The sequence below is a fragment of the Enhydra lutris genome, unplaced genomic scaffold, assembly GCF_002288905.1.
Source record: "Enhydra lutris kenyoni isolate GAN:26980312 unplaced genomic scaffold, ASM228890v2 scaffoldscaffold40, whole genome shotgun sequence".
Taxonomy (NCBI): Eukaryota; Metazoa; Chordata; class Mammalia; order Carnivora; family Mustelidae; genus Enhydra; species Enhydra lutris.
The window spans coordinates 17,723,849-17,750,046 of record NW_019154124.1 but is presented as its reverse complement, the minus strand read 5'-3'; the positions used below and the strand labels follow the sequence as shown (position 1 = coordinate 17,750,046).

General features: G+C 40.7%; 1 protein-coding gene across 1 annotated transcript in view; it reads left to right on the top strand.

Moving 5' to 3' along the window:
• The first annotated feature begins 495 nt into the window (after positions 1 to 495).
• LOC111155310 (survival of motor neuron 1, telomeric) overlaps positions 496 to 26,198 on the top strand; it is a 46,124-nt gene continuing 20,421 nt past the window's right edge. Inside the window, exons 1-7 of the mRNA XM_022515453.1 lie at positions 496 to 840; positions 14,052 to 14,123; positions 16,189 to 16,308; positions 17,211 to 17,411; positions 17,992 to 18,150; positions 20,378 to 20,467; positions 21,697 to 21,807. Of these exons, the coding sequence (XP_022371161.1) occupies positions 769 to 840; positions 14,052 to 14,123; positions 16,189 to 16,308; positions 17,211 to 17,411; positions 17,992 to 18,150; positions 20,378 to 20,467; positions 21,697 to 21,807 (825 nt within the window). The 5' untranslated portion in view covers positions 496 to 768. The remainder of the gene's footprint in view (positions 841 to 14,051; positions 14,124 to 16,188; positions 16,309 to 17,210; positions 17,412 to 17,991; positions 18,151 to 20,377; positions 20,468 to 21,696; positions 21,808 to 26,198) is intronic.

Sequence of the window (26,198 nt, the reverse complement as noted above, 5' to 3'; positions counted from 1 at the left end):
TTCGTTTTTGAAGTTTCAAAATTTGCTAGAGAAGGTTTGGGAGAATGGATATGCACCTAAATGTTAATATTGGTAAGTGGCTAAAGGAATCCAGGCAGCTGTGTAAATGCTCTGTGCTGGTTTCCTTGGCGGGGGGTTGTGGGGGGGGATATCAACAGTTCATTACTTTTTAAATTTTTAAAAAGTAATATCTACCACCTCGTGTGGGAATGTAACTCACATCCCCCGCCCCCAGAGTAAGTCTCAAGCTGTACCTATTGAGCCAGCCATGTGCCCCTTGTTCCTTTTTATTGCTGAGTAGTAGTCTATGGTACACATATTCCAAAGTAAATTTCTTTAAAATGGACATAATAATTCCGCACTTACGGGGTGGTGAAAATTAACATAAAACTTTGTAAAGCATTTTTTAAATGGTAGCCGTATTAATGGTTACCTCTAGACTTTTATATTTCTTAACCACATTTCCTAAATTATTTGCAATGGACAATATTTTCTATGGAAATTTGCTTAAAACAAAAACACCCTGGTAGAATCACTCCACGAACGTACCAAAAAGTGAAATAAAAGAATTGAAAGCAGGCGGAAAAGACGGAGCAATACGACCAATCACGGAGACTGCGACCCTCCTACCGACCACGCGGAGTTCTCCAGGCCTCGTGGCCGCTCTCCAGGACACCGTACTCTTCCGCTCCCAGAGGTCCCCGGCGGCGGAAGTTGTCACTTCCAGAGAGACGCTGCCCACGCCGTGCACCCGGCAGTAAGCTCGCCATGGCGATGGGAGGAGGTGGTGGCGTCCCGGAGCAGGAGGACTCCGTGTTATTCCGGCGCGGCACAGGCCAGGTGAGGTCTTGGAGGGCACCGCCTCCCGACGAGTGACCCGAGCGGGCTCCCAGCGCCCTCCTCCCGGCCCCCGGGACTGGACGGGGCCTGGCGGGTTCGCTGATTACGGGGCCGTATTCCAGGTTTCTACGTCTTCACACGTTTGGGATCTTTTAGCCACGAGCTCCTTCCTCTTGCGGCTTGGACTCCCTGATAGCTGAGAGACGATTCCCTACCTCACCTTGATCGTACCTTCATTTATTCATTCTTTCTGATTGGGAAGTGGGCGGGAGGCAGACTTGGGTGAAGCAGGCGAACCAGTTAGGAGTCCGTTGAAATGATCCCGTTTTAGACCCAGGTGTTAGCAATGGAAAATAAAGTACTTCGATTCCAGGTGTAGTTTGAAATCAAGAGGTACTGTGGGTTTTGCACATGGAATCGATAATGGAGATTTGAGAAAGGTAAGTCAAAGATAATTTCAAGATTGTCCCGAACTGAAACTGCTTTTTACTCAGGTGTGCTTAGGAAGACTGTAGGTAGAGAAGGTTTTTAAGGGGGAAGATCAGCCTTGGGTAAAATCTGATTGGAGTGAGTTTGGAGAGGGAGAGAAGAAAATAAAGGGAAAATTTATAAATAAATATTTCAGGGGTGCCTGGGTGGCTCAGTGGGTTAAAGCCTCTGCCTTCGGCTCAGGTCATGATCCCAGGGTCCTGGGATCGAGCCCCGCATCGGGCTCTCTGCTCCGCAGGGAGCCTGCTTCCTCCTCTCTCTCTCTGCCTGCCTCTCTGCCTACTTGTGATCTCTGTCTGTCAAATAAATAAATAAAATCTTAAAAAAAAAATAAAATAAATATTTCAAGTTGTAAATAGAAGGTAGAGAAATTGGCCAGTAGATGGAGGGGGCACTGAAATAAACAGGATTCTCAATTTTGTTTTTTGTTTGTAAGGTGAGAGAAACCTGTTTCAACATTTTGTGGGCTGGTGGGAAAGATCCAGTAAGGACTGAAAACTTGGTGACACAAGAGACAGAAATGTCGAAGCACTGTTCTAGAATAGCTAAGAGAGGATGGATTTGGCCTTTGTTAGAAACATTGACAGTTAATATTGTGGTAATTATGTGCATAGAGACCTTTGTGATTGGACAGATTTGTCAAAGTTCTCTTTTGATTGTGGCTGTGTTCAGTAAAAGAAGTAAAGTCATCAGCTAGAAGTGAGAGGGGACAAAATGTTGGAGATTTGAGCAGAGAGAGCAGAAACTAGGGATAGAGAATGAGTGTTGGACTAGGGAAATGTAGTGGAAGTGTTGCTAGGCCACATTGATGGTCTACTTGAGATTTGTGGTCATGAGTATAAAGGGGACTAGGCAGCATAATTGTATTTTTCTCCAGCTAAGTTCAATTCAGGTGCGTGAGGGCAGGCACAGAGTGAATTAAGAGTTGAAATTAAAAGGGCTGTAGTTTGGGGGCGCCTGGGTGGCTCAGTGGGTTAAAGCCTCTGCCTTCGGCTCAGGTCATGATCCCAGGATCCTGTTAGGAGGCCCACATCGAGCTCCCCATCAGTGGAGAGCCGCCTCCTTCTGCCCCTTCCCTCACTTGTACTCTCACTCTCTTTCTATATTCTAAATAAAGCTACAGCCAGGGGGCTGTATCTTTACCAAGAGAATGTAAGGAAGGGAGATGGGGAGGTACAATGGAAATGTCTTGATAATTGGCCATGGAATTTAAGCTGGCTAAGAAATGGAGTGAGGGTTCTTAGAGTAGGAGTTTAAAAAGTTGGAGGATCAGTGTTTTGTCCCCATGAGATGGAATGATTGCCATCATCCACCTACTAGAAAGAGTAAGCTGCAGAGGCTAGAAAGTGATAGTTGTGGAAAGTAGGATTCTTTTTTTTTTTTTTTTCAATTCCAGTATACTCAACGTACAGCATAATATTAGTAACGTACAGTGTAATATTTCATGTGTACACTATAGTGGTTCAGTACTTCTCTATATTACTCAGGGCTTATCATGGTAAGTTTACTCTTAATCCCCTTCACCTATTTCAACCATCTCCCCAGCCACCTCTCCTCTGGTAACCATCAGTTTGTTCTCAATAGTTAAGAGTCTGTTTCTTAGTTTGTCTCTTTTTCCCCCCTTCGTTTGTGTTTTTTTGTTCTTGTTGTTGCTTTGTTTTTTAAGTAGGCTCCACACCCAACATGGGGCTTGAACTGACTACCCTGAGATCAAGAATTGCATCCTCCACCAATTGAGCCAGCCGGGTGCCTCCTCGTCCTTTGTTTTGTTTCTTAAATTCCACATATTTAAGAGTGAGATCATACAGTATTTGTCTTTTTCTGACTGATGTATTTCACTTAGCATTATACTCTCTAGGTCTGTCTGTGTTGTTGCAAATGGCAAGAATTCATTTTTATAGCTAATAATACTCCATTGTTTATATAACCACATTATCTTTATCCATTCATCTATCGGTGGATACTTGGGCTGCCTCCATTATTTGGCTAAATAATGCTGCAGTAAAAATAGAGGTGAAATGCCAATGGAAAAAAATTCAGGACAACGTAAAGAGGCAGAAAGGCATTTATTCAATGCTCATGGGTTAGAAGAACAAATATTGTTAAAATGTCTATACTACTGAAGGCAATCTACAGATTTAATACCATCCCTGTCAAAATACTAACAGTATTTCTCACAGAACTAGAACAAATAATCCTAAAATTTGTGTGGTAATACAGAAGACCTTGAATAGCCAAAGTAATCTTGAAATAGAAAAGTGAAACTGAAGGTATCAGAATTCCAGATTTCAAGATATATAACAGATTGGTAGTAATTAAAATAGTATGGTATTGGCATAAAAATACATAGCTCAATGGAATAGAACAGAAAACCCCAAAATAAGTGCACAGTTGTGTGGTCAATTAATCTTTGTGTGGTCAATTAATCAAGGAGGAATGAATGTACAATGGAAAAAAAAAAACAACTCTTCTACAAATGTTGTAGAAAAACTGGACCACTTTCTTTCTCCATACACAAAAATAAACTCAAAATGGATTAGACACCTAATGTAAGATCTGAAATCATACAAATCCTTGAAGAGAGCACAGGCAGTAATCTCTCTGACATTGGTCATAGCACCATTTTTTTAGATAGGTCTCCTGAGACAAGCAAAATAAAAGCAAAAGTTATTGGAACTACATCAGAAAAAAAGTTCCTGTACAGCAAAGGAAACAATCATCAAAACTAAAAGGCAACCAATGAATGGGAGAGGGTATTTGCAAATGACATATCCAATAAAGGATTAGTATCCAAAATATGTGAAGAACTGATAGAACTCAATACCCAGCAAACAATCCAATTTAAAAATGGGCAGAAGAGGGGCGCCTGGCTGTGTGAGTCAGTAGAACATATGACTCTTTAACTCACTATTGCGAGCCCATCTATTGGTGGATGTAGAGCTTACTTTAAAAAATTAACTAAAAATTAAGAAAAGAATGGGCAGAAGACATGAACAGACATTTCCAAAGAAGAAGACAGATGCCATATGAAAATAAGCACAGCATCACTCATCACAAAGGAAATGCAAATCAAAACCATAATGAGGGGTGCCTGGCTGGCTCAGTGGGTAGAGTAAGTGACTCTGGATCTTGGAGTCATGAGTTGACCCCCATGTTGGGCACAGAGTTTACTTTAAAAAAAAAAAAAAAAAAGATACCATCTCATCTGTCATAATGGCTAAAATTTTTAAAAAGTGTGTGTGAGGCTGTGCAGAAAAGGGAACCCTCTTGCACTGTCAGTGGGAATGCAAATTGGTCCATCTGTGGAACACAGTATAAAGGTTCCTCAAAAAATTAAAAATACAACTACCTTAAGAGGTAGGAATTGCACTACAGGGTATTTACCCCAAAAAAGATAAAAACTAAGTCAAAGGGATATATGCACCCCTATGTTTATAGTAGCATTATTTATACTAGCCAAATTGGAAGCAGTCCAAGTGTCCATTGATCTGTGAATGGATAAAGAAGATGCAGTATATATATACAATGGAATATTACATAGTCCTAAAAAGAAATGAAGTCTTTCCATTTACAACAACATGCATAGAGCTAGAGAGTATAATGCTAAGTGAAATAGGAAAGTGAAATAGGAAAACAAATAGCATATGATTTGATTTTTTTTTTTTTTTTTTTAGATTTTATTTATTTATTTGACAGAGACAGCGAGAGAGGGAACATAAACAGGAGGAGAGGGAGAAGCCGGCTTCCCACTGAGCAGGGAGCCTGATGCAGGCCTTGATCCCTGGACCCTGGGATCATGACCCGAGCCAAAGGCAGATGCCTCTGATTTGACTCTTACGTGGAATTTAAGAAACCAAACAAACGGGTGCCTGGGTGGCTTGGTTGGTAAATCGTCTGACTCTTGATCTCAGCTCAGGTCTCTATCTCAGGTGAGTTCAAGCCCCACTTTGGGCTCCATGCTAGGCCTGGAGCCTACGTTAAAAAAAAAAAAAAAAGGGAAGAAAGAAAGAGAAAACAAAGGAAAAACACAAACCAAGAAAGGCTCTTAACTAGAGAGAACAAACTAATGGTTAGGAGAGGTAGGTGGGGGTATGGGGATTAAAGAATATACCTATGATGAAATGAAATGATTGTTAAAATAAACATAAGGGTGCATATATCCTTTCAGGTTAGTGTTTAGTGTTTTTGTATTCTGTGGGTATATATTCAGTGTGGTTACTGGATCACGGGGGTGAGTAGTTCTATTATTAATTTTTTGTGTAATCTTCATACTGTTTTCCATGGTGGCTGGTCCAGTTTGGATTGTCACCAACAGTACAGGAGGATTCCTTTTTCTGCCCATCCTTACCCACACTTGTTTCTTGTGTTCTTGATTTTAGCCATTATAACAGATGTGAGTTGATATCTCCTTGGGGTTTTGGTTTGGATTTGCCTGATGATGAGAGATGTTAAGCATCTTTTCATGTGTGTTTTGGCCCTCTGTGTCTTCTTCCAAGAAATATCTATTCATCTCTGCTACCCAGGAAGAGTAGGATTCTTTAAACCAAATTTATGGAAAGCTTGTAGTTATTGATTATTATAAGTAAGAACCATATCAGTTAGTGGCTGCTGTTGGGTGGTGTACAAGACCGTTGGTAGGAAGTAGTTTATTTAATGACCTGCAATGATAGGATATTGGAAGGATCATCTACATGGGTTTTTCAATGATCAGGAATGAAAGGGGTAGATTGCGAAGAGTACTGAGATATAAATCTCAAAATGAGGAAAGGTGACTCAGATGGCTGTAGATGGTCGCATAAAGAGGAATAGTAGAGAGTGGAGTCCGGTAACGGGATTTTTAAAACAGTTTTCAGGAAGGAAGAAGGAAGGAAAATCTGGAAGTGGGTGTGAGGAGAAGGAAGATTGCTTTCTCATCTGTGGTACAATAATTTGAGGGATATGGAGGGGGAAAATACTTCATTTGAATATCTGTAAGGAAAGAAGCATCTTTGGGGAAAGCTAGATTTTTTTTTTTTTTTAAGATTTTATTTATTTGACAGAGAGAGGCACAGCGAGAGAGGGAACACAAGTGGGGGAGTGGGAGAAGGAGAAGCAGGCTTCCCACTGAGCAGGGAGCCCGATGTAGAGCTTGATCCTAGGACCCTGGGATCATGACCTGAGCCGAAGGCAGATGCTTAACAACTGAGCCACCTAGGCACCCCAAAGCTAGATTTTAAAACAAGAAGATAAAGGGAATATTCAGAGAAGAGGTTAAAGATACTGGGAGCAGGATTTGCTGATTACTCAAGAGATCACAACAGAAGTGTCAGCAATTGAGAATTATAGAAGATGGCAGAATTGAGGGGTACCTTGGGAAACCTAGGCTACTACTACTGGTAACCGAGAAACAGATACATAAAGACAGTGCTCATGTCCTGTTCTGGTGGCTATTGTGTAACAAATCACCCAAAACATAGTAGCTTGAAACAGTAATAATGGTGGGGTGCTAGGGTGGTTCAGTTGGTTTAGTTGCTTAGTGCAGAGCCCGACATGTGGCTCTATCCCACAGCCCCAAGATGATGAACAGAGCTGTAACTGAGAGTCAGATGCTTAGGTGGCTCAGTCGGTCGGGCATCCAGCTGTTGATTTTGGCTTGGGGCTTGATTTCGGGATCAGGCTGCTTGCTCAGCACCGAGTCTGCTACTCTCTCTCTCTCCGGCTGCTCCTCTCCCCACTCTTATGTGCACACACACTCTCTTTTAGTCTCTCTCACTAAAATAAATGGATAAATCTTTTTATTTTTTTTAAAGATTTTATTTATTTATTTGACAGAGAGAGATCACAAGTAGGCAGAGAGGCAGGCAGAGAGAGAGAGAGAGAGGGAAGCAGGCTCCCTGCTGAGCAGAGAGCCCGACGCGGGACTCGATCCCAGGACCCTGAGATCATGACCTGAGCCGAAGGCAGTGGCTTAACCCACTGAGCCACCCAGGCGCCCCTGGATAAATCTTTTTAAAAAGGAGGGAGGGATGCCTGGGTGGCAGAGTCATTAAGTGTCTGCCTTCGGCTCAGGTCATGATCCCAGGGTCCTGGGAGGAGCCCTGCATTGGGCTCCCTGCTCAGTGGGAAGCCTGCTTCTCCCTCTCCCACTCCTGCCTGTGTTTCCTCTCTTTCTCTGTGTCCCTCTCTATCAAATAAATAAATAAAATCTTTAAAATAAAATCTTTAAAAAAAAAAAAAAAAGTCAGGCTCTGACTGAGCCACCCAGGTGCCCTAACAGCCATTTCTTTTCTTTGTGATCTCAGTGTATGGGCTGCTTTGGATTTCCTTATACCCCTTTATAGTCCTTCCCTCTCACTCCTCCTCTTCTCCCATTCCCCCAATAACTGCTGGATCACATTTTCTGTTACCACAGATTAGTATGCATTTTCTAGAATTTTATAAACATGAAATCTAGGTCAGCTTCCTTTATTCATAATAGTTATTTTGAGTTTCACACATTTTGTTGTACATACTAGTTGTTCATTTTTTTTTTACTGCTATAGTGCCTCACTGCATTAATATACTGTGATTTGTTTATCCATTCACTTGTTCATGGACATTTGGATTGTTTTCATTTGGGGACTATTACTAATAGAGCTGCTGTATTAGTGGAGAAGACTTTGTATGTACCTAAGCTTTCATTTCTCTTGGAAATGTACTCATGGAGTAGTTGTATTTTAACTTTTTAATAAGCTGCCTTGGGGTGGGGGTACCTGGCTGGTCCAGTCATTAGAACATGTGACTCTGGGTCATGAGTTCAAACCCCCATGATGATGTGTTGCCCACTTTAAAAAAAAGTGGGGGGGAAGCTGCCTTGGGAGCACCCTACTATTTGTTAAATGGGGTGCTACCCATTGGATAAATTCAGTATGGCCTTTAAAAAAGGGAGGGTGTGAAGCTCTTCTTTCAGAGTGATTGTACCATGTCACATATTGACTAGTAATGTGTGACGTTTCCGTATTTTCCACATCCTTTTTAATATTTGGATTGGTAGTTCTTGTTAACTTAAGACATTCTAATGTAGTGCCATCTCAAGATTTTATTTATTGTTCTAAAGTTTGTGTTTGTTTTTTTTTAAGTAATCTCTGCACCCAGCATGGGACTCAAAAACTCACAACTCTACCAGCCAGGCACCCCTAGCTTATGATTTTAGTTAGGATTTCCTTAATGACTGATGATATTGATTGTCATTTCATGTGCTTATTTGCTACGTATTTACTATCTTCTTTGACAAAGTGCTGAGACCGTTTGTCTTTTGTTATCTATTTACTTATTTATTTATATGGGAGAACACAAGCAGAGGAAGGGGGAGAAGAGGGTGAGGGAGAAGAGCACTCCCCATTGGTCATGGAGCCCAGCATGGTGCTCCATCTCGGAATCCTGAGATCATGACTTGAGCCAGAGTCAGATCTTTAACCACCTAAACAACCCAATTTTTAAATCGGATTTTGTCGTTATTTGCAAGTTCTCCAAATATGCTAGATACAAAATCTTTACTAGGTCGATAATTCACAGATATTTTCTCCCAGTTTGTGGCTTGCTTTTTCAGTCTCTTAACATTGTCTTTTTTAGGAATAGGAATTCTTCATTTTGCTAAAATCTAATTTTTCAGGGTGTTTTTTTCCCAGTGTTCTTTTTGTGTAGGCAAACTAAGGTCACGGGGTTTTTTCTCTTTTTTTTTTTTTTTTTTTTTTTTAAGATTTTATTTATTTATTTGACAGAGAGAGATCACAAGTAGACAGAGAGGCAGGCAGAGAGAGAGAGAGGAGGAAGCAGGCTTCCCGCTGAGCAGAGAGCCCGATGCGGGACTCGATCCCAGGACCCCGAGATCATGACCTGAGCCGAAGGCAGCGGCTTAACCCACTGAGCCACCCAGGCGCCCGGGGTTTTTTCTCTTAAGTCTTACAGTTTTGTTTTACATTTCTGTGATCCATTATGAATTAATTTTTGAGTATGGCTCAAGATAGGGATGCAAATTCTTTTCTCTGGGTAAGAGTTTCCAATTGTTTCAGCACCATTTGTTGACACTACTATGCTTTCTCTACTAAATTGCATCTGTACCTTTGTTTCAAATCAGTCATATGTGTGTGGGACTATTTATGACTCAGCTTTATTAAACATTAGTCTATTTATCTATCTTGTGCTAATAACAGACTTTTTTAAAAAATATTTATTTATTTGACAGAGAGAGAGAGAGAGAGATCACAAGCAGGTAGAGAGAGCAGAGAGCTGAGCAGAGAGCCCAATGTGGGGCTCGATCCCAGGACCCTGGGATCATGACCTGAGCCGAAGGCAGAGGCTTTAACCCACTGAGCCACCCAGGCGCTCCTTCAATGGACAATGGAATGACAATTTTAGAACACTGAAAGCAAACCACCTGCATATCCAGTTTTTGATAACTATAACTTCACAGTACATCTTGAAGTCAGATACATTAAATCCTCCAGCTTTGCTTTGCTTTTACAAAATTGTTTCGGCTAGGGGCACCTGGGTGCCCTTAGTGGGTTGAGCGTCTGCCTTCCACTCAAGTCATGATCTCAGGGTCTTGAGATCGAGTCCCATGGGCTCCCTGTTCAGTAGGGAGACTGCTTCTCTCTCTCTCTCTAATAAATAAATAAAATCTTTTAAAAAGAAAAAAAAGTTGCTTTGGCTATTCTAGGTCCTTTGTATTTCCATTTGAGTTTTAGAATCAGCTTGTCAATTTAATAGATGTTGACCCTTGAACAGCATTGGTTTGAGCTGCGCAGGTCCACCTGTATGTGAATTTTTTTGCCATAAATACAGTACAGTAATATAAATGTATTTTCCTTAGGATTTTAATATTTAGTTTACTTCAGTGTAAGAATACAGCATATAGGGGCGCCTGGGTGGCTCAGTGGGTTAAAGCCTCTGCCTTCAGCTCAGGTCATGATCTCAGGGTCCTGGGATCAAGCCCCATATCAGGCTCTCTGCTCGGTGGGGAGCCTGCTTCCCCCTCTCTCTCTGCCTGCCTCTCTGCCTACTTGTGATCTCTGCCTGTCAAATACATAAATAAAATCTTTTTAAAATTTTTAAAAAGAATACAGTATATAATACTTTTATCAAATGTGTGTTAATGGGCTGTTCATGTTACCTGTAAGGCTTCTTTCGGGTCAGCAGTAGGCTATTAGTGGTTAAGGTTTTGGCAGGTCAAGTTATACACAGGGGTGCTTGGTTGGCTCAGTCAGTAGAGCATGTGACTCCTGATTTTGGGTCGTGACTTCAAGCCCATGTTAGGTATGGAGTCTGCTTTAAAAAAAAAAAAAAAAGTTATACACAGATTTTTGCCTGGGGGGTAGTAGAGGGGGGTAGAGAGGAGTTGGTACCCCTAATCCTCCCCACCTGTTGTTCAAGGGTCACATGTACTTTACTTTTCTCTTAAAACTGCAATTATATATATTTGATGCTAACAGCATTGGGTTTATTTTTTTTTAAACCCAAGATTTCCCTGTTCATATCTTAGTTGGATGAAGCTTATTTTCAGTAGATTCCTCTGCAAAGACTAGTTGTGTTCTTGCACATTGTAAGTTAGTCTTGGTACTTGAACGATAGGTAGGGTGTATCACAAGATCCTTGGCTTATACTTTCTCTCATAAATTTCTTTTGGGGGGAGTTATTTATTTATTTATTTATTTATTTATTTGACAGAGATTACAAGTGGGCAGAGAGGTAGGAGAAAGCGAGGGGGAAGCAGGCTCCCTGCTGAGTGGCATCCTGAATGTGGGGCTTGATCCCAGGACCCTGAGATCATGACCTGAGCCGAAGGCAGAGGCTTAACCCACTGAGCCACCCAGGCACCCCATTTTTCTCATAGATTTCTATGGGACAGTCTAATACTGATTTTCTTTATCTTGTAAATGATTTGATCTTTTTGTTTATAGTCTGTAAGGTTTTTTTAGAGTTTTTTGTTTGTTTTTGTGTTTTTAGGCTTTATTCTTCAGGGACCCCATTTATACATAATTTAAATACTCTTTGCTAGTCACTCATATTTATCATTTCACTTATTGTTTTTCTTTCTTTCTCTCAGCTTTTCCTTGGGACCACTTAAGTCTTCAGTCAAATGTGTTCTTCTTTGGTTACTTTGTAGCCAACATTACTGTTTCTTCCATTTCTTTCTTGATTTTAACTCTTGATTCAAATCTCGCCATTTTGTCATCTAAGTTTTTTATTTTTATTTTTTTTAATATTTTATTTATTTGACAGAGATCACAAGTAGGCAGAGCAGCAGGCAGAGGCGGGGAGTGGGGGGGGAGCAGACTCCCCACCGAGCAGAGAGCCCGATATGGGGCTCGATCCCAGGACCTCGAGATCATGACCTGAGCCGAAGGCAGAGGCTCAACCCACTGAGCCACCCAGACACCCCCATCTAAGTTTTTTTTGTTTCTTTGTTTTGTTTTTTTTAAGATTTTATTTATTTATTTGACAGAGATCACAAGCAGGCAGAGAGGCAGGAAGAGAGAGAGGAGGAAGCAGGCTTCTCGCTGAGCAGAGAGCCCGATGGAGGGCTCGATCCCAGCACCCTGGGATCATGACCCGAGCTGAAGGCAGAGGCTTTAACCCACTGAGCCACCCAGGCGCCTCCCATCTAAGTTTTTTAAATACTTGTTTCAAATCAGTTTGTGGATGCTAGTTTAAGAATATTTAATTTCAGTTGGGTGTTGTGTTTTCTTCTTTTTGTGATTGTTATTTGGGAAGTTTTATCAGCTAAAATATTTTTTTTTTTAAGATTTTATTTATTTATTTGACAGAGAGAGATCACAAGTAGACGGAGAGTCAGGCAGAGAGAGAGAGAGAGAGAGAGAGAGAGAGAGGGAAGCAGGCTCCCCGCTGAGCAGAGAGCCCGATGCGGGACTCGATCCCAGGACCCTGAGATCATGACCTGAGCCGAAGACAGTGGCCCAACCCACTGAGCCACCCAGGCACCCTCAGCTAAAATATTTTTTATTGTAATAGCTTTGTATAAAATCTGAGGTGTCTTTAATTTTCATTTTGAAATGTCCTGTTTCCCTGATCTGACAATAACCATTGCCATGTGAGGATTTTGAGTTGCTTTGTGTTTTTACTTTTTTTTTTTAAGATTTTATTTATTTATTGGATAGAGGGAGACACAGCCAGAGACACAACACAAGCAAAGGAAGTGGGAGAGGGAGAAGCAGACTTCCCGCTGAGCAGGGAGCTCAATCCCACAACCCTGGGATCATGACCTGAGCCAAAAGCAGACAACCGCTGAGCCACCCAGGCGCCCCTATGTGTTTTACTTTTAAGAACACCCTCTCTGGGGGCACCTGGGTGGCTCAGTGGGTTAAGCCTCTGCCCTCGGCTCAGGTCATGATCTCAGGGTCCTGGGATCAAGCCCCACGTTGGGCTCTCTGCTCAGCAGGGAGCCTGCTTCCCCCTCCCCCTCTGCCTGCCTCTCTGCCTACTTGTGATCTCTCTCTCTCCCTCTCTGTCAAGTAAATAAATAAAATCTTTTAAAAAAAGAAAAGAAAAGAAAAAGAACGCCCTCTCTGGGGCATATGGGTGACTCAGTCATTAAGTGTCTGCCTTCAGCTCAGGTCATGATCCCAGTCCTGAGGTCAAGCCCCACATCGGATCAAGCCCCTGCTCAGTGGGGAGCCTGCTTCTCCCTCTCCCTCTGCCTACCTCTACCTCCCCTCTGCTTGGGTTCTCTCTTTCCCTGTCCTGTTCTGTCAAATAAATAAATAAAAATATTTAAAAATAAATAAAACAAAATGAAAATTGATTAGTCACTATTAATAATTTATAACCTTAGGGGCGCCTGGGTGGCTCAGTGGGTTAAGCCGCTGCCTTCGGCTCAGGTCATGATCCCAGGTCCTGGGTTCGAGCCCCACATCGGGCTTTCTGCTCAGCAGGGAGCCTGCTTCCTCCTCTCTCTCTGCCTGCCTCTCTGCTTACTTGTGATTTCTCTCTGTCAAATAAATAAATAAAATCTTAAAAAAATAAAAATAAAAAAAAATAATTTATAACCTTAAACATTTTGAGAATTTTTTAAATAAAGATTTTATTTATTTTTTTGTGAGAGAGAATGAGAAAGAAAGGGAGAGCATGGGAAGGCGGAGGGTCAGAGGGAGAAGCAGACTCCCCACCAAGCAGGGAGCCCAATGTGGGACGCCATCCCGGGACTTCAGGATCATGACCTGAGCTGAAGTCAGTCGCTTAACCAACTCAGCCACCCAGGCGCCCCGAGAATTTTTTTAATAATCTAGACATACTATTTTTTTAATAATTTTTTTAATAATCTAGACATACTATAAGCCAAGGGGGAAAGAATATTTTTTAGACCTCAGATTCTATGGTCAGGCTAGCATTACTGTAGTCTGTATAAAGTCAAGGTAATGGCCAAGTACTTTCCCACACTGCCAAGCTAAACCATTTATCGGCTCATAGAAAGGACTGAAACACAAGTTACCCTTAGACATACTTATTCATTAAATTGTGGAGCATTCACTTTTCAGCATACCTCTTAGAGCATTTACATAGGTCTAGCTTTGGGGGTAATGTCACATACTCTCTAAGTAGGTAGGTTTTCTTCAGTTTTATTTAGGATTTTAAAGACCTATTTTTAGTGTAATTTCATTATGTCTGGAGTAAGATGGCTCTTGATACTATCTAACATACATTTTGATGAAATCCATATAAACGTTTTTGTTCTTTACCCTTCCCAGAGTGATGATTCTGACATTTGGGATGATACAGCATTGATAAAAGCTTATGATAAAGCTGTGGCTTCGTTTAAGGTATGAAATGTTTACTAACTCATTTCCTTATTTCCTCATGTTAATCATTTGGTTAAAAAAAAATTAGCTGATAACATACTTAAAGTGTTAATGTACGTATCACTCAGTTCTAATTTTGAAGACCAGTAGATACCATTGCTTAATTAACTTACCTGATAATCGGATAATCTTCCTTTAAAAGTAGGCAGGTTCTCTGTATGTCATCCCTTTAGCAAAGGCAACTGGAGTAGAATTTTAAACACTAATTACTTTTAATGTGTTTGCATTGTATCAAACAATAGAAGTCCTCTAATTCAGATTAGCGGAAGGGCAGCCTGAATTACAATGTCCATTTAACAAGCCTTCACTGAAATAACAATGATAAATATCAGTAGTGCTATAATTAGTACTTGGAGAATGTGTATAGCATTTTAGGCACCATTCTACGTGCTGTGCTTACTTTAAATTAATCTTCCCCAAATCCTGTGAGTTGATTATCAAGTCAAGTGTTCCTGCTGGTAGGAATATACTATTCTTTTAGTGGCTGTAGTCTCTTTTTGTGGCCCAAACAAGACATTTACACAGTTGTCTGCCATTATCACTTTCCCTACCGAGTGAGGTATTTGGTTTTTTTGAGCACCATGCATGGGCCTTCAGTAGTCCAGGCAAAGAGCATATCCTCAGACCACCAGATACAAAGTCCGCTTCTTTCCCTCAGTCACTCCTGTAGCATGAGGTAAAGATCAAACCTGTATATCATCCTTGAAGCTGAATTCAGATTTGTCAGTAATGCTTTACAGTATACCCTTAGAGTAGAAGCATACTAATGTGGGGTTCTGTAAAATGCAGGTTAAAGTAGGGCTCAGTATTGGATGGAATTAACAATATTGCAGGGGGAAGTAGTCTGAGTAGAGGAAAAAATAGTGTACGTTTATTTATTTTTAAAGATTTTTATTTTAGAGAGTATGAGGAGGAGGTGGGGCAGAGGGAGAGGGAGAGAGAGAATCCCAAGCAGAGCCCAGAGTGGGATTCAGTCTCACAACCCTGAGATCATAACCTGATTTGAAACCAAGAGTCAGGGGCGACTGGGTGGCTCAGTGGGTTAAAGCCTCTGCCTTCGGCTCAGGTCATGATCCCAGGGTCCTGCGATCGAGCCCCGCATCGGGCTCTCTGCTCAGCAGGAAGCCTGCTTCCTCTTCTCTCTCCACCTGCCTCTCTGCCTACTTGTGATCTCTGTCTGTCAAATAAATAAATAAAATCTTTAAAAAATAAATAAATAAACCAAGAGTCAGATACTTAACCGACTGAGCCACGCAGGCGCCCCAATAGTTTGCTTTTAATTGTGTTGAGTGTGAAGTAAATGTGAAGAGAAGAAATTTGTAATTGGAAATGTTGGATTAAATGAAGGAGAAATGTCACCTGAATAATAGCTTTAAAAGTCTGCTGGCATAGAGGTTATAATGGAATTAATAGGAATAGATGATCCTAAGCAGGTAAAGAAGGGTGGACAGTTCTTTTCGGGAATGCCCAAGTTTAAGACTTGATCAGAGAGGTAATAAAGCATTGGATCCTCTGCATTGCTATATCCAAAATGTCATGAATTTCAAGACAAATGATTAGCAGAATATAATGTTACTGAAAGGATGAGAGTGAGGACTTAATTAAAGGGGTCCTTAGAGGGATGCTTGGGTGGCTTAGTCGGTTAAGGGCCTGCCTTCAGCTCAGATCATGATCCTTGGGTCCAGGGATCGAGTCCCACATTGGACTCCTTGCTCAGCAGGGAGCCTGCTTCTCCCTCTGCCTGCCACTCCCCCTGCTTGTGCGCTCACTCCCTGTCTCTCTCTCTCTCTGAGAGATAAATGAATCTTTAAAAAATAAATAAAATAAATAAAAGGGTCCTTAGAGCTGATAGCTCTATGATGCCTTCCAGAATAGTTTTTGTATTGTGTGGGATGACGGAAAGAGGAAATAGAAGCTATCTGAGTTGATGGGACCTTCAGACCAGCTTATGGTGACTGAGTTCTTTTGTTACACTTCTTTGATGTTTTACCCTGTAACACGAACATTTGTATTCTTGTTTTCATAGCACGCTCTAAAGAATGGTGACATTTCTGAAGCTTCAGATAAACCAAAAGGCACACCTAAAAGAAAACCTGCTAAGAAGAATAAAAGCCAAAAAAAGAATGCTACAACACCCCTGAAGCAGGTTATTTTTAAACATTGAGATTTAACTTCAAAGAATTTGTTGCTGTTTTTAAGAATAGTGTAAAATATTTTTAACTTAAATGATTAGTATAGTGTTTTCCGTTGACAGGTAATCACAAAATTCTAAAATAGCTATTAAACTTTCTATAGTTTAGGAACATGAGTGTTAATAAAAGTATACTGAATTGGTTGGGAATGATCCATTGAAGATTGTGTTTACTTTATGTGAGGGGTGTGATAGAGGAACCCAGTGCTATTTGAGAGGAGTACTACAGAACCCTAATCTGAATTGGCAGTGTTCTACTTAAGCTGAGAGATGGCTCTGCTTTCTTATCCCCCCACTTTGGACCACACATTCTATGGTCCCTTGAACTAATACCCAGGAACCAAATATTCTGCGTGGAATCAGATCTCCTATTTAAAATAGTAGACCCGAAAGCTAAATATTTTAGTGTCTCATCAGTTCCTTTAGTTTTATCATTACCAAGGGGGAAGAGAGCTAACATTTGATAAGCTCTCCCTGTGTCCTGGGTCATAGCACAGGACACTTTACACGATCTCCCCCTTTCTGTTCTTTACAGCAAATACATGAGGTAGATTTTGTTGTAATTACTTAACAGATGAGGAAAATGAGACTTAAAGAGATTAAGAAACTTGTCCGTGATTATATAAATGGCAGAATTTATATGGCACATCTGTGGCTTGATGATATAAACAGAATTATATTGGAAATTCATATTTACGTGTTTTTGGCCCCAAACCTTTTTATATGATTCTGCATTCCGGATGAGTTAACTGGAGACTGTCCCCTTCACAACCTACCATATCCTACCTAAACAAGATTGCAGTTCATCCTCTTTAAAAGAAGTATGTGAGTCTATGTATCTTTGGTTTCTTTTATAGTGGAAAGTTGGTGACAAATGTTCTGCCATTTGGTCAGAAGACGGCTGCGTTTACCCAGCTACCATTGCTTCAATTGATTTTAAGAGAGAAACCTGCGTTGTGGTTTATACCGGATATGGAAATAGGGAGGAGCAAAATATGTCTGATCTACTTTCCCCAGCCTCTGAAGTAGCTAATAATATAGAACAGAATGCTCAGGAGGTAAGGATACAGAGGGGGAGAAAAAAGAATTCTTGGAAGCCAAGAGGGGATGAGAAACTAAATACTATAACTAGTTGTTAGTTTGATCTACTGAAGCACGAATTCTTTTTTTTGTTTGTTTGTTTTTTTAAGATTTTATTTATTTGACAGAGAGAAAAATCACAAGTAGGCAGAGAGGCAGGCAGGGAGAAGTGGGGAAGCAGGCTCCCCGCTGAGCAGAGAGCCCGATGCGGGACTTGATCCCAGGACTCAGGGATCACGACCTGAGCCAAAGACAGAGGCTTAACCCACTGAGCCACCCAGGCACCCTGAAGCACTAATTCTTTTTTAATGATACCTTTAGGGACGCCTGGGTGGCTCAGTGGGTTAAGCGTTTGCCTTCAGCTCAGCTCGTGATCCCAGGGTCCAGGGATTGAGCCTCGCATCGGGCTCCCTGCTCAGCAAGAGCCTGCTTCTCCCTCTGTCTGCTGCACCCCCTGCTTGTGCTCTCTGTCACACTTTCTCTCTGACAAATAAAATCTTTAAAAAAAAAAAAAAGATACCTTTATAACAAAAACACATCTGTTTTTTCTTTCTAAAGAATGAAAACGAGAGTCAAATTTCAACAGATGAAAGTGAGAACTCCTCCTCCAGGTCTCCTGGAAATAAACCCAATAACATCAAGTCAAAAGCTGCTCCATGGAACTCTTTTCTCCCTCCACCACCCCCCATGCCAGGATCGGGACTGGGACCAGGAAAGGTACATTTCTACTCAGAAAAGTTTTCCGAGGAAATAGTTAAGAACTTTCCACTCCTCCATTAAGTGAGTTTTAGCTTTTCTGTGAGACTGTAATTTTCTGTAGATATTACGTATCTACACTTGAAAAAAAAAATTTTTAATATTATTTATTTATTTATTTAACAGACAGAGATCACAAGTAGGCAGAGAGGCAGGCAGAGAGAGAGAAGAGGAAGCAGACTCCCTGCTGAGCAGCGAGCCCAATGCGGGACTCGATCCCAGGACCCTGAGATCATGACCTGAGCCAAAGGCAGAGGCTTTAACCCACTGAGCCACCCAGGCACCCCTTGAAAATTTTTTGTAAAGGAAATAAGGTAGTAATGTAATGCAGAGTATTTTATACTGAAAGACTTTCCCAACTATTTATGGAGGATTGCATGTTAGTCTGATGATTTAGTGAACTTAAGTTAGAAGGTATTACAGTGTTTTACAGTCAGCCGGGTGTTAGCTCTAGTTCCCCACATCACTTGGGTAAGTGTGTTAAAACTGGAGGAAAACACAGCATTTACATCTAATACAGATTAAATCCTAGGGTGCTCCCAGATTGTTCTGTAGAATAAAATGCAAATAATATTTTCCTATATGGTTCTTTCGGCTGTAAGTAATGAACTTAGAAAAGATTTTTACTGGGGCACCTGGGTGGCTCAGTCGATTAAGTGTCTGCTTTCAGCCCAGGTCATGATCTCAGGGTCCTGGGATCGAGCCCCGTGTCAGGTTCCCTGCCCAGGGGGGAGTCTGCCTCTCCCTCTGTCCCACTTCCCCCATCTCCCGCTCATTCTGTCTCTCATATAAATTAATTAGTTCAATCTTTGGAGAAAAAAAAAGATTTTTATTTTAAGTTGTGTCATGTGCGTGTGTCCCTACCCAGTTGTTTTGTATAAAGCAGTGATTTCTTCACTGGAGGTTCTAGTATTCAGGCAGCAATAATAATAAATTAAAAATCATGACTTACTAAAGCTTTTTCTGAAGATTTTCTGTGAGAGATTTCTTACTAGGTTTATATTATAATTTCTAGAATGATCAGACCTCTTAATTTATATATCATACTTTATTGGTCTCAGGGCTGGTTTTTCTTTTTTTTTTTTTCTTTTGGACAGGAAGTTGGATTTATTGGTGGGCATTAGTGGGCATGAATACAACAGGAGGGGGTAGTGCCAAGGTTCTCGTGAGTGCAGAGCCCTCCATTTGTCTGAAGGGCTATGGTTAGAGATGTATTTGACCCTACAGCCTTCTAAGATAAGCCACTTTTCAGCTGCCATGTCTTCAAATTCATCTGCATTGAACTTAGTAAAGCCCCACTTCTTGGAGATGTGGATCTTCTGGCGTCCAGCGAACTTGAACTTGGCCCTGCGTAGAGCCCCGATCACATGCTCCTTTTTCTGCATCTTGGTAGGGATGGACATGATGACTTGGCCAATGTGGACCCTGACTGCTGTGACCTGGGGCTTTGCAAAGGCACCCCACATACCTGTCTGCAGCCTAAATTGGAGATAGCCATGAGGTCAGACCTCAACATCTACTGGAAAGGGCTATCTTCTTAGGGCAACCCATACAATCAACAGGTTGCATACAGTACCAATGAGGCTACTGTTTGCAGCCATAGCATGGTTTTCCTTATTACATGTGAGGTTTACTAATTTGTACAATATATGCTCTACAGTAATATGTAACTCAAAGGACATCCGTAAAAAGATTACACAATAAAACTTAGGTCCCTTAGGGCAACCCATACAATCAACAGGTTGCATACAGTACCAATGAGGCTACTGTTTGCAGCCATAGCATGGTTTTCCTTATTACATGTGAGGTTTACTAATTTGTACAATATATGCTCTACAGTAATATGTAACTCAAAGGACATCCGTAAAAAGATTACACAATAAAACTGTGGGGGAGATAGTCTTTTGTGATTTACATACCTTGGTAAATATATTATCTCTGATTTATTAGGTAATTAGGCGTCTTTCTTAGTTTGATTTGATTTTCTGAATGTTTATATAGAAAGGAAATGAGGGATATCTAGATTTATGAGTCTTCACTATTTGGTATATGAAATTCTATTTCATCTTTTTTGATATGTATAATATATTATTCTTGGTGATTATTTTGACTCTTACGGCACTGAATCATTTTCCTCCTTTCATGTGTAAATGGGTACATTAATCTTCCTTTGGAATGTTCTTTACAGCCTGGTCTAAAATTCAGTGGCCCACCACCACCTCCACCACCACCACACTTCTTATCATGCTGGCTGCCTCCATTTCCTTCTGGACCACCAGTAAGTGCAAAAGAATTCAGATTAAACGTTGCTTTCATACATACTTAGGGATTTAGCAGCACATGGGTGATTGCAAAATGTCCTATGGTCAGATTCTAGTGGGTAACAATTGGAACCAAACCCCAGGTTTTTGTTTTTAATGCCCTTCTGCTACCCAGACTCAGTTCTCTTATTGGCCCCAACTCTGAGCCTTATATTCCTTCCTGTCAGAAATTATATGTCATTCTATGGGAGGTGTCTCTTACTTAAAAGGATTTAATTGCACTGTAAGTAAGGATTAATCTTTTGCTCTTCCAGATATGCCTGGATGTTAACTTCGCATAGACTGTGTGGGTATCTAATGGTAGACTTCTGGATAGCAGCAGTAGGCTAGATACAAGACGCTTTTTAGCAAATTGCATGTGTTCCAGTGGGGGCAGCGCAGTTGTTCTACCCACGACCTTTACTTAACATGCTGTCTGGGTGGTTTTTGAGTAAAACCATAGAAGTATGTATACATGCGATGTCTGGGTGGCTCAGTCAGTTGGGCATCTGACTCTTGATTTTGGCTCAGGTCTATGATCTCAGGGTCATGGGACTGAACCCCACATCAGGCTCCATGTTCAGCATAGAATCTGCTTGAGATTGTTTTTCTCCCTCTGCCCCTACCCACCAGCACACGTGCTTGCGCTTTCTCTCTCTGAAGAAATAAAATCTTTAAAAAAAAAAGAATAATATACTTGGTCTTTTACCCATAGATAATTAATGGAATGTAATAATAGTTCAAAAGTCAAAACAATACCTGACATTTTACATGATGTATCATCCTTTGATTCTTTTTTTTTTTTTTTTTAAGATTTTATTTATTTATTTGACAGAGAGAGATCACAAGTAGGCAGAGAGGGCAGGCAAGGAGAGAGGAGGAAGCAGTCTCCCTGCCAAGCAGAGAGCCCGATGCGGGGCTCGATCCCAGGACCCTGAGATCATGACCTGAGCCGAAGGCAGAGGCTTAACCCACTGAGCCACCCAGGCGCCCCGTCTTTTGATTCTTACTTATTTTGATTTTGTTGGTCTTTTGTTGTTACTCGTTGGCTTTCTCAAGATGTCATTTTTTTTTTAAGTTTTAAATAGGAAATGGCATAAAATATAGAGGAAGATAGAACAAATATCCAGCATTCTTTATGTAAAATGGATGTCCAGACTTCAGTTTTTGTTTAATGACTTTAAAGTACGTCTTTCTCCATTTCCAGATAATTCCCCCACCACCTCCCATATGTCCAGATTCTTTTGATGATGCTGATGCTTTGGGAAGTATGTTAATCTCTTGGTACATGAGTGGCTATCATACTGGTTACTATATGGTAAGTGATCACTTAGCATCTTTCCTGACAACCATTTTGTGGTTATGTGACTTTGTTTTGTGACTAAAAAAGTGTTTTGTTATGTTTGGTAGATCCTAAGGATTGAAAATCACCTTAAAGTTAAAAAACACACAATTATTTGTTTAAAGCTTACATTATTCTTGTATTCTTGTATTCTTGTATTGTCCCTGCTAAGTGTAACTGTTTCATGTTACTAGATAATGTTGATAATATGTTTTCTAATTTAATGATGCCCTTTCCAAATTATTTTCCAGTCTTATTAGCCTTTCTCTTTTTTTTTTTTTTTAAGATTTTGTATTTATTTATTTCACAGAGGGAGAGAGATCACAAGTAGGCAGAGAGGCAGACAGAGGGAGAGGGGGAGGCAGGCTCCCTACCGAGCAGAGATCCTGACGTGGGGCTCAATCCCAGGACCCTGAGACCATGACCTGAGCTGAAGGCAGAGTCTTAACACTGAGCCACCCAGGTGCCCCTAATCTTTCTCTTTCAATCTGAAATAAAAATGCATTGTAGGAGGGGCATCTGGGTGGCTCAGTGGGTTAATAAGCCTTTGCCTTTGGCTCAGGTCATGATCTCAGGGTCCTGGGATTGAGCCCCGCATCAGTCTCTCTGCTCAGCAGGGAGCCTGCTTCCTCTACTCTTTCTGCCTGCCTCTCTGCCTACTTGTGATCTCTGTCAAATAAATAAATAATCTTTTTTAAAAAATGCATTGTAGGAGATGGACAAAGAATGAATAATATCTTGAAAAAAGAAAGACAAAAAGTGTTAAGTTCTTTTTGTGCATAGAGGAAGGTTTGAGGTGATAATCCAGGCTGGACGTTAGGGACAGAAGCTCCATACTTATCATGTGATATATCAGTCTGTCGCAGGCATGTAGTATTGGGATTTATCAAGAAATTTTTAAATTTTTTTTAAAAGATTTTATTTATTTCTTTGACAGAGATCACAAGTAGGCAGAGAGGCAGGCAGAGAGAGAGGAGGAAGCAGGCTCCCTGCTGAGCAGAGAGACTGATGTGGGGCTCAATCCCAGGACCCTGAGATCATGACCTGAGCCAAAGGCAGAGGCTTTAACCCACTGAGCCACCCAGGTGTCCCAAAAATTTTTAATTTTTTTAAATTTAAAAATCAATAAATTTTTATTTACGGAATTTTACATGTGATTTCCTTTCACTGCCAATCACTGTAGTTCCTCCAAAGTCAGAATCACCATCTTCAAAATAGAACTTTTTTTTTTTTTTTTTTTTTTTTTTACTTTTTTTTTTTTCTTATTTATTTGACACAGAGAGAGACAGTGAGAGAGGGAACAGAAGCAGGGGGAGTGGGAGAGGGAGAAGGCTTCCCATCAAGCAGGGAGCCCAATTCGGGGCTCGATCCCAGGACCCTGGGATCATGACCTGAGCCGAAGGCAGATGCCCAACAACTGAGCCACCCAGGCACCCCAAAATAGCACTTTTAGAAAGAACTTTTGTTCAGCCCACACTTGTCAGTGTCAGTCCACAGTTCTTTCAGTTGAGCTTCTTTGATCTTCCCTTAAATGTGGACATACTTCACAAATTCTCTACCTGCAACCTTTTGGATCCAACTTCTTGACCTTAGGACCTTAGAAATCGAACTGCAGTCAAATGCTGTACCCCTGAGCTATACCCTAGAAATCAAACTGTAGGAAATACACTGATTGCTATTTTGGCAAATGATCTAAAAATTTTTATTCCTTGATTTTCTCTAATATTGAAAAGTCTTGTAACTTCCACTCTGCTCCATGAGCCTGGCAGAACATATTACCGGCGTCATTGTCTCCACAGCAGCAATAACCTTGCTGTGATGGAAGCATAACCTCTGTCTCAAGTCACTGTAATTTTTTTTAAGTTTTTTAAAAGGAAGATGTTACACCATGCTGAGTTTACGATGTGATATCGTAGGTACTTGAATTTCTGGTTAATTAATGTATAGAAGAAGAAAAACAACTGACTTGAAGGTGTAATTTTTTAAATGTATTACCTGTACATGCTCCCATTAATACTATTATTTAAAAGCTAATGTTGAGCTGTTGTAACCTTGGTGTATTTATATTGTATGATGAAATTCCCCTTTTAATAACCAACAAGATAATGGAAAGTAACAAATTAACAGGTTATACTTTGAGACCAATCATTTAACTTGCTAAGCTTCCATTTTCTGCACTTCACATTGCTCTCCATATATTTTTTATTGTGAAATATTTTGAAAAATGTAAGGGCGACTGGGTGGCACAGTTGGTTGGGTGTCAGACTCTTGGTTTCAGCTCCGGGTATGGTCTCAGGTTCGTGGTCTCAAACCCTGCCTCAGGCTCACCACAGAGTCTGCTTGGGGTTCTCTCCCCCTCTCTCTCCACGCCTCCCCTTTTACATACACACTTGCATGCTCTTTCTCTCTGAAATAAATAAATCTAAAAAATATATGTATAATATATAAATAAACTATTGATGTAACTTGTGATTATTTTTTAATTTTTTAGAACAAGAGAGAGCTCTTTGACCCAGATGCACCATATTTTATTTTCAGCTTTATATTATGCATAGGTTCATGGTTTTTTTTGGTCATTGTTGTAAACTTTTTATTGAAATACATGTGCAGAAAAATGCATGTATTAGAAGTGAACAGCTTGATTAAAAAAAACATTATTGGGATGCCTGGGTGGCTCAGTCCATTAAGCATCTGCCTTCAGCTCAAGTCATGACCCCACAGATCAAGTCCCACTCTGGGCTCCTTGCTCAGCAGGGAGCCTGCTTCTCTCTCTGCCTGCAGCTCCCCCTGCTTATGTGCATGTGCTCACGCTCACGGGCTTGCGCGCGCACTCTCTCTCTCTGACAAATAAATAAAAATCTTTTTAAAAGAAAACAAGGAGCTGTATTTAAAAAAAAAAAACATTATCATAATCCTGAAGCATCCTTGTGTTTCCTTCTGATCACTACCATTCCATTTCCCAAGGGTAACCATTTTCTTGACTTCTAACATCATAGATTAGTTTTGCCCTTTTTTTAACTTTTATGATTGGAATAAAACTGATGAAGGGTTCAGTGTCACCACCCTGAGATTGTGACCTGTGCCAAAATCAAGAATCAGATGCTTAACCAACTGAGTTACCCAGGCACCCCAACATTTTGAATATATTTAATTTGAAGGATGGCATGGATGAAACTTAGACTTGGTAAAATTATATTTATAAGTACTCCTATTTGAAGTACTTGATCATACTGTTATTAAAACCTAGCAGATTTTCACTGGACTTACAACTATGATAATGACCATTAAATTGCAGATGTTTGCTTTTCTTTCCTGAGTTGAAGCAGCGGTTCTTGGAAATGCAGCCTGGTCCAGAATATTTGCCACAAATTCATGACCAACCTATGACTAACTTGTTCCTAAGAAAAGATCTTTAAGGGGTGTTACTCGTATACCTGCATACATTAAAATGTAAAACATTTACATTCAGAAGTGTAAAGAAATCGCAGTTTCCTAGATATTGCATTATTTCTCTTTGAAATTGTTATCATTAAAAAGAAGCTACTACTCATTATTAAGTTTTCTAACAGCTTAAATATGTTTTAACCACCACCGCCTACAGCTCACTTGGTTTTGTTTTTTGTTTTTTGTTTTGCTTTGGTACAAAAGGTGTTCTATTAAGGCATGGGGAGAAAAAGCTGCTTCCCTGGGATTGTGAGGCACAACTCTCAGCTAGCCTTTTTTTTTTTTTAAGATTTATTTATTAGTGGGGGGAGGGGCAGAGGGAGGGGGAGAATCTTAAGCAGGCTTCTGAGCCCAGAGCCCTATGCAGAGCTCATTCTTGCAACCCTGAGAACATGACCAGAGCTGAAATTAAGAGTCAGACACTCAGCCACATGAGCCACCCAGGCACCCTTCAGCTAGCATTTCTTAACCATTGCTTCACAGAAACATGCCTGACAACTTTTCCATTAGCATCCTGTTCGCATTAGGACAGCCAGACAGGATTTGGGTCCGTCTCTTAGCCTCTGGAAATCTAGAAAGCCAAGCATAATGCAGATGATTTAAGAGTAGTGTTTTTGAAATAACATGAAATAGGCTATTCTTTGGTACTTATTAAGAGTAAATCACTTTTTTTTTTTTTTTTAAGATTTTATTTATTTATTTGACAGAGAGAGATCACAAGTAGATGGAGAGGCAGGCAGAGAGAGAGAGGGAAGCAGGATCTCTGCCGAGCAGAGAACCCGATGCGGGACTCGATCCCAGGACCCTGAGATCATGACCTGAGCTGAAGGCAGTGGCTTAACCCACCAAGCCACCCAGGCACCCAAGAGTAAATCACTTTTAATATATCTTGTGTTCTCTAAAGTCTAGATTAGTAGTAAAGT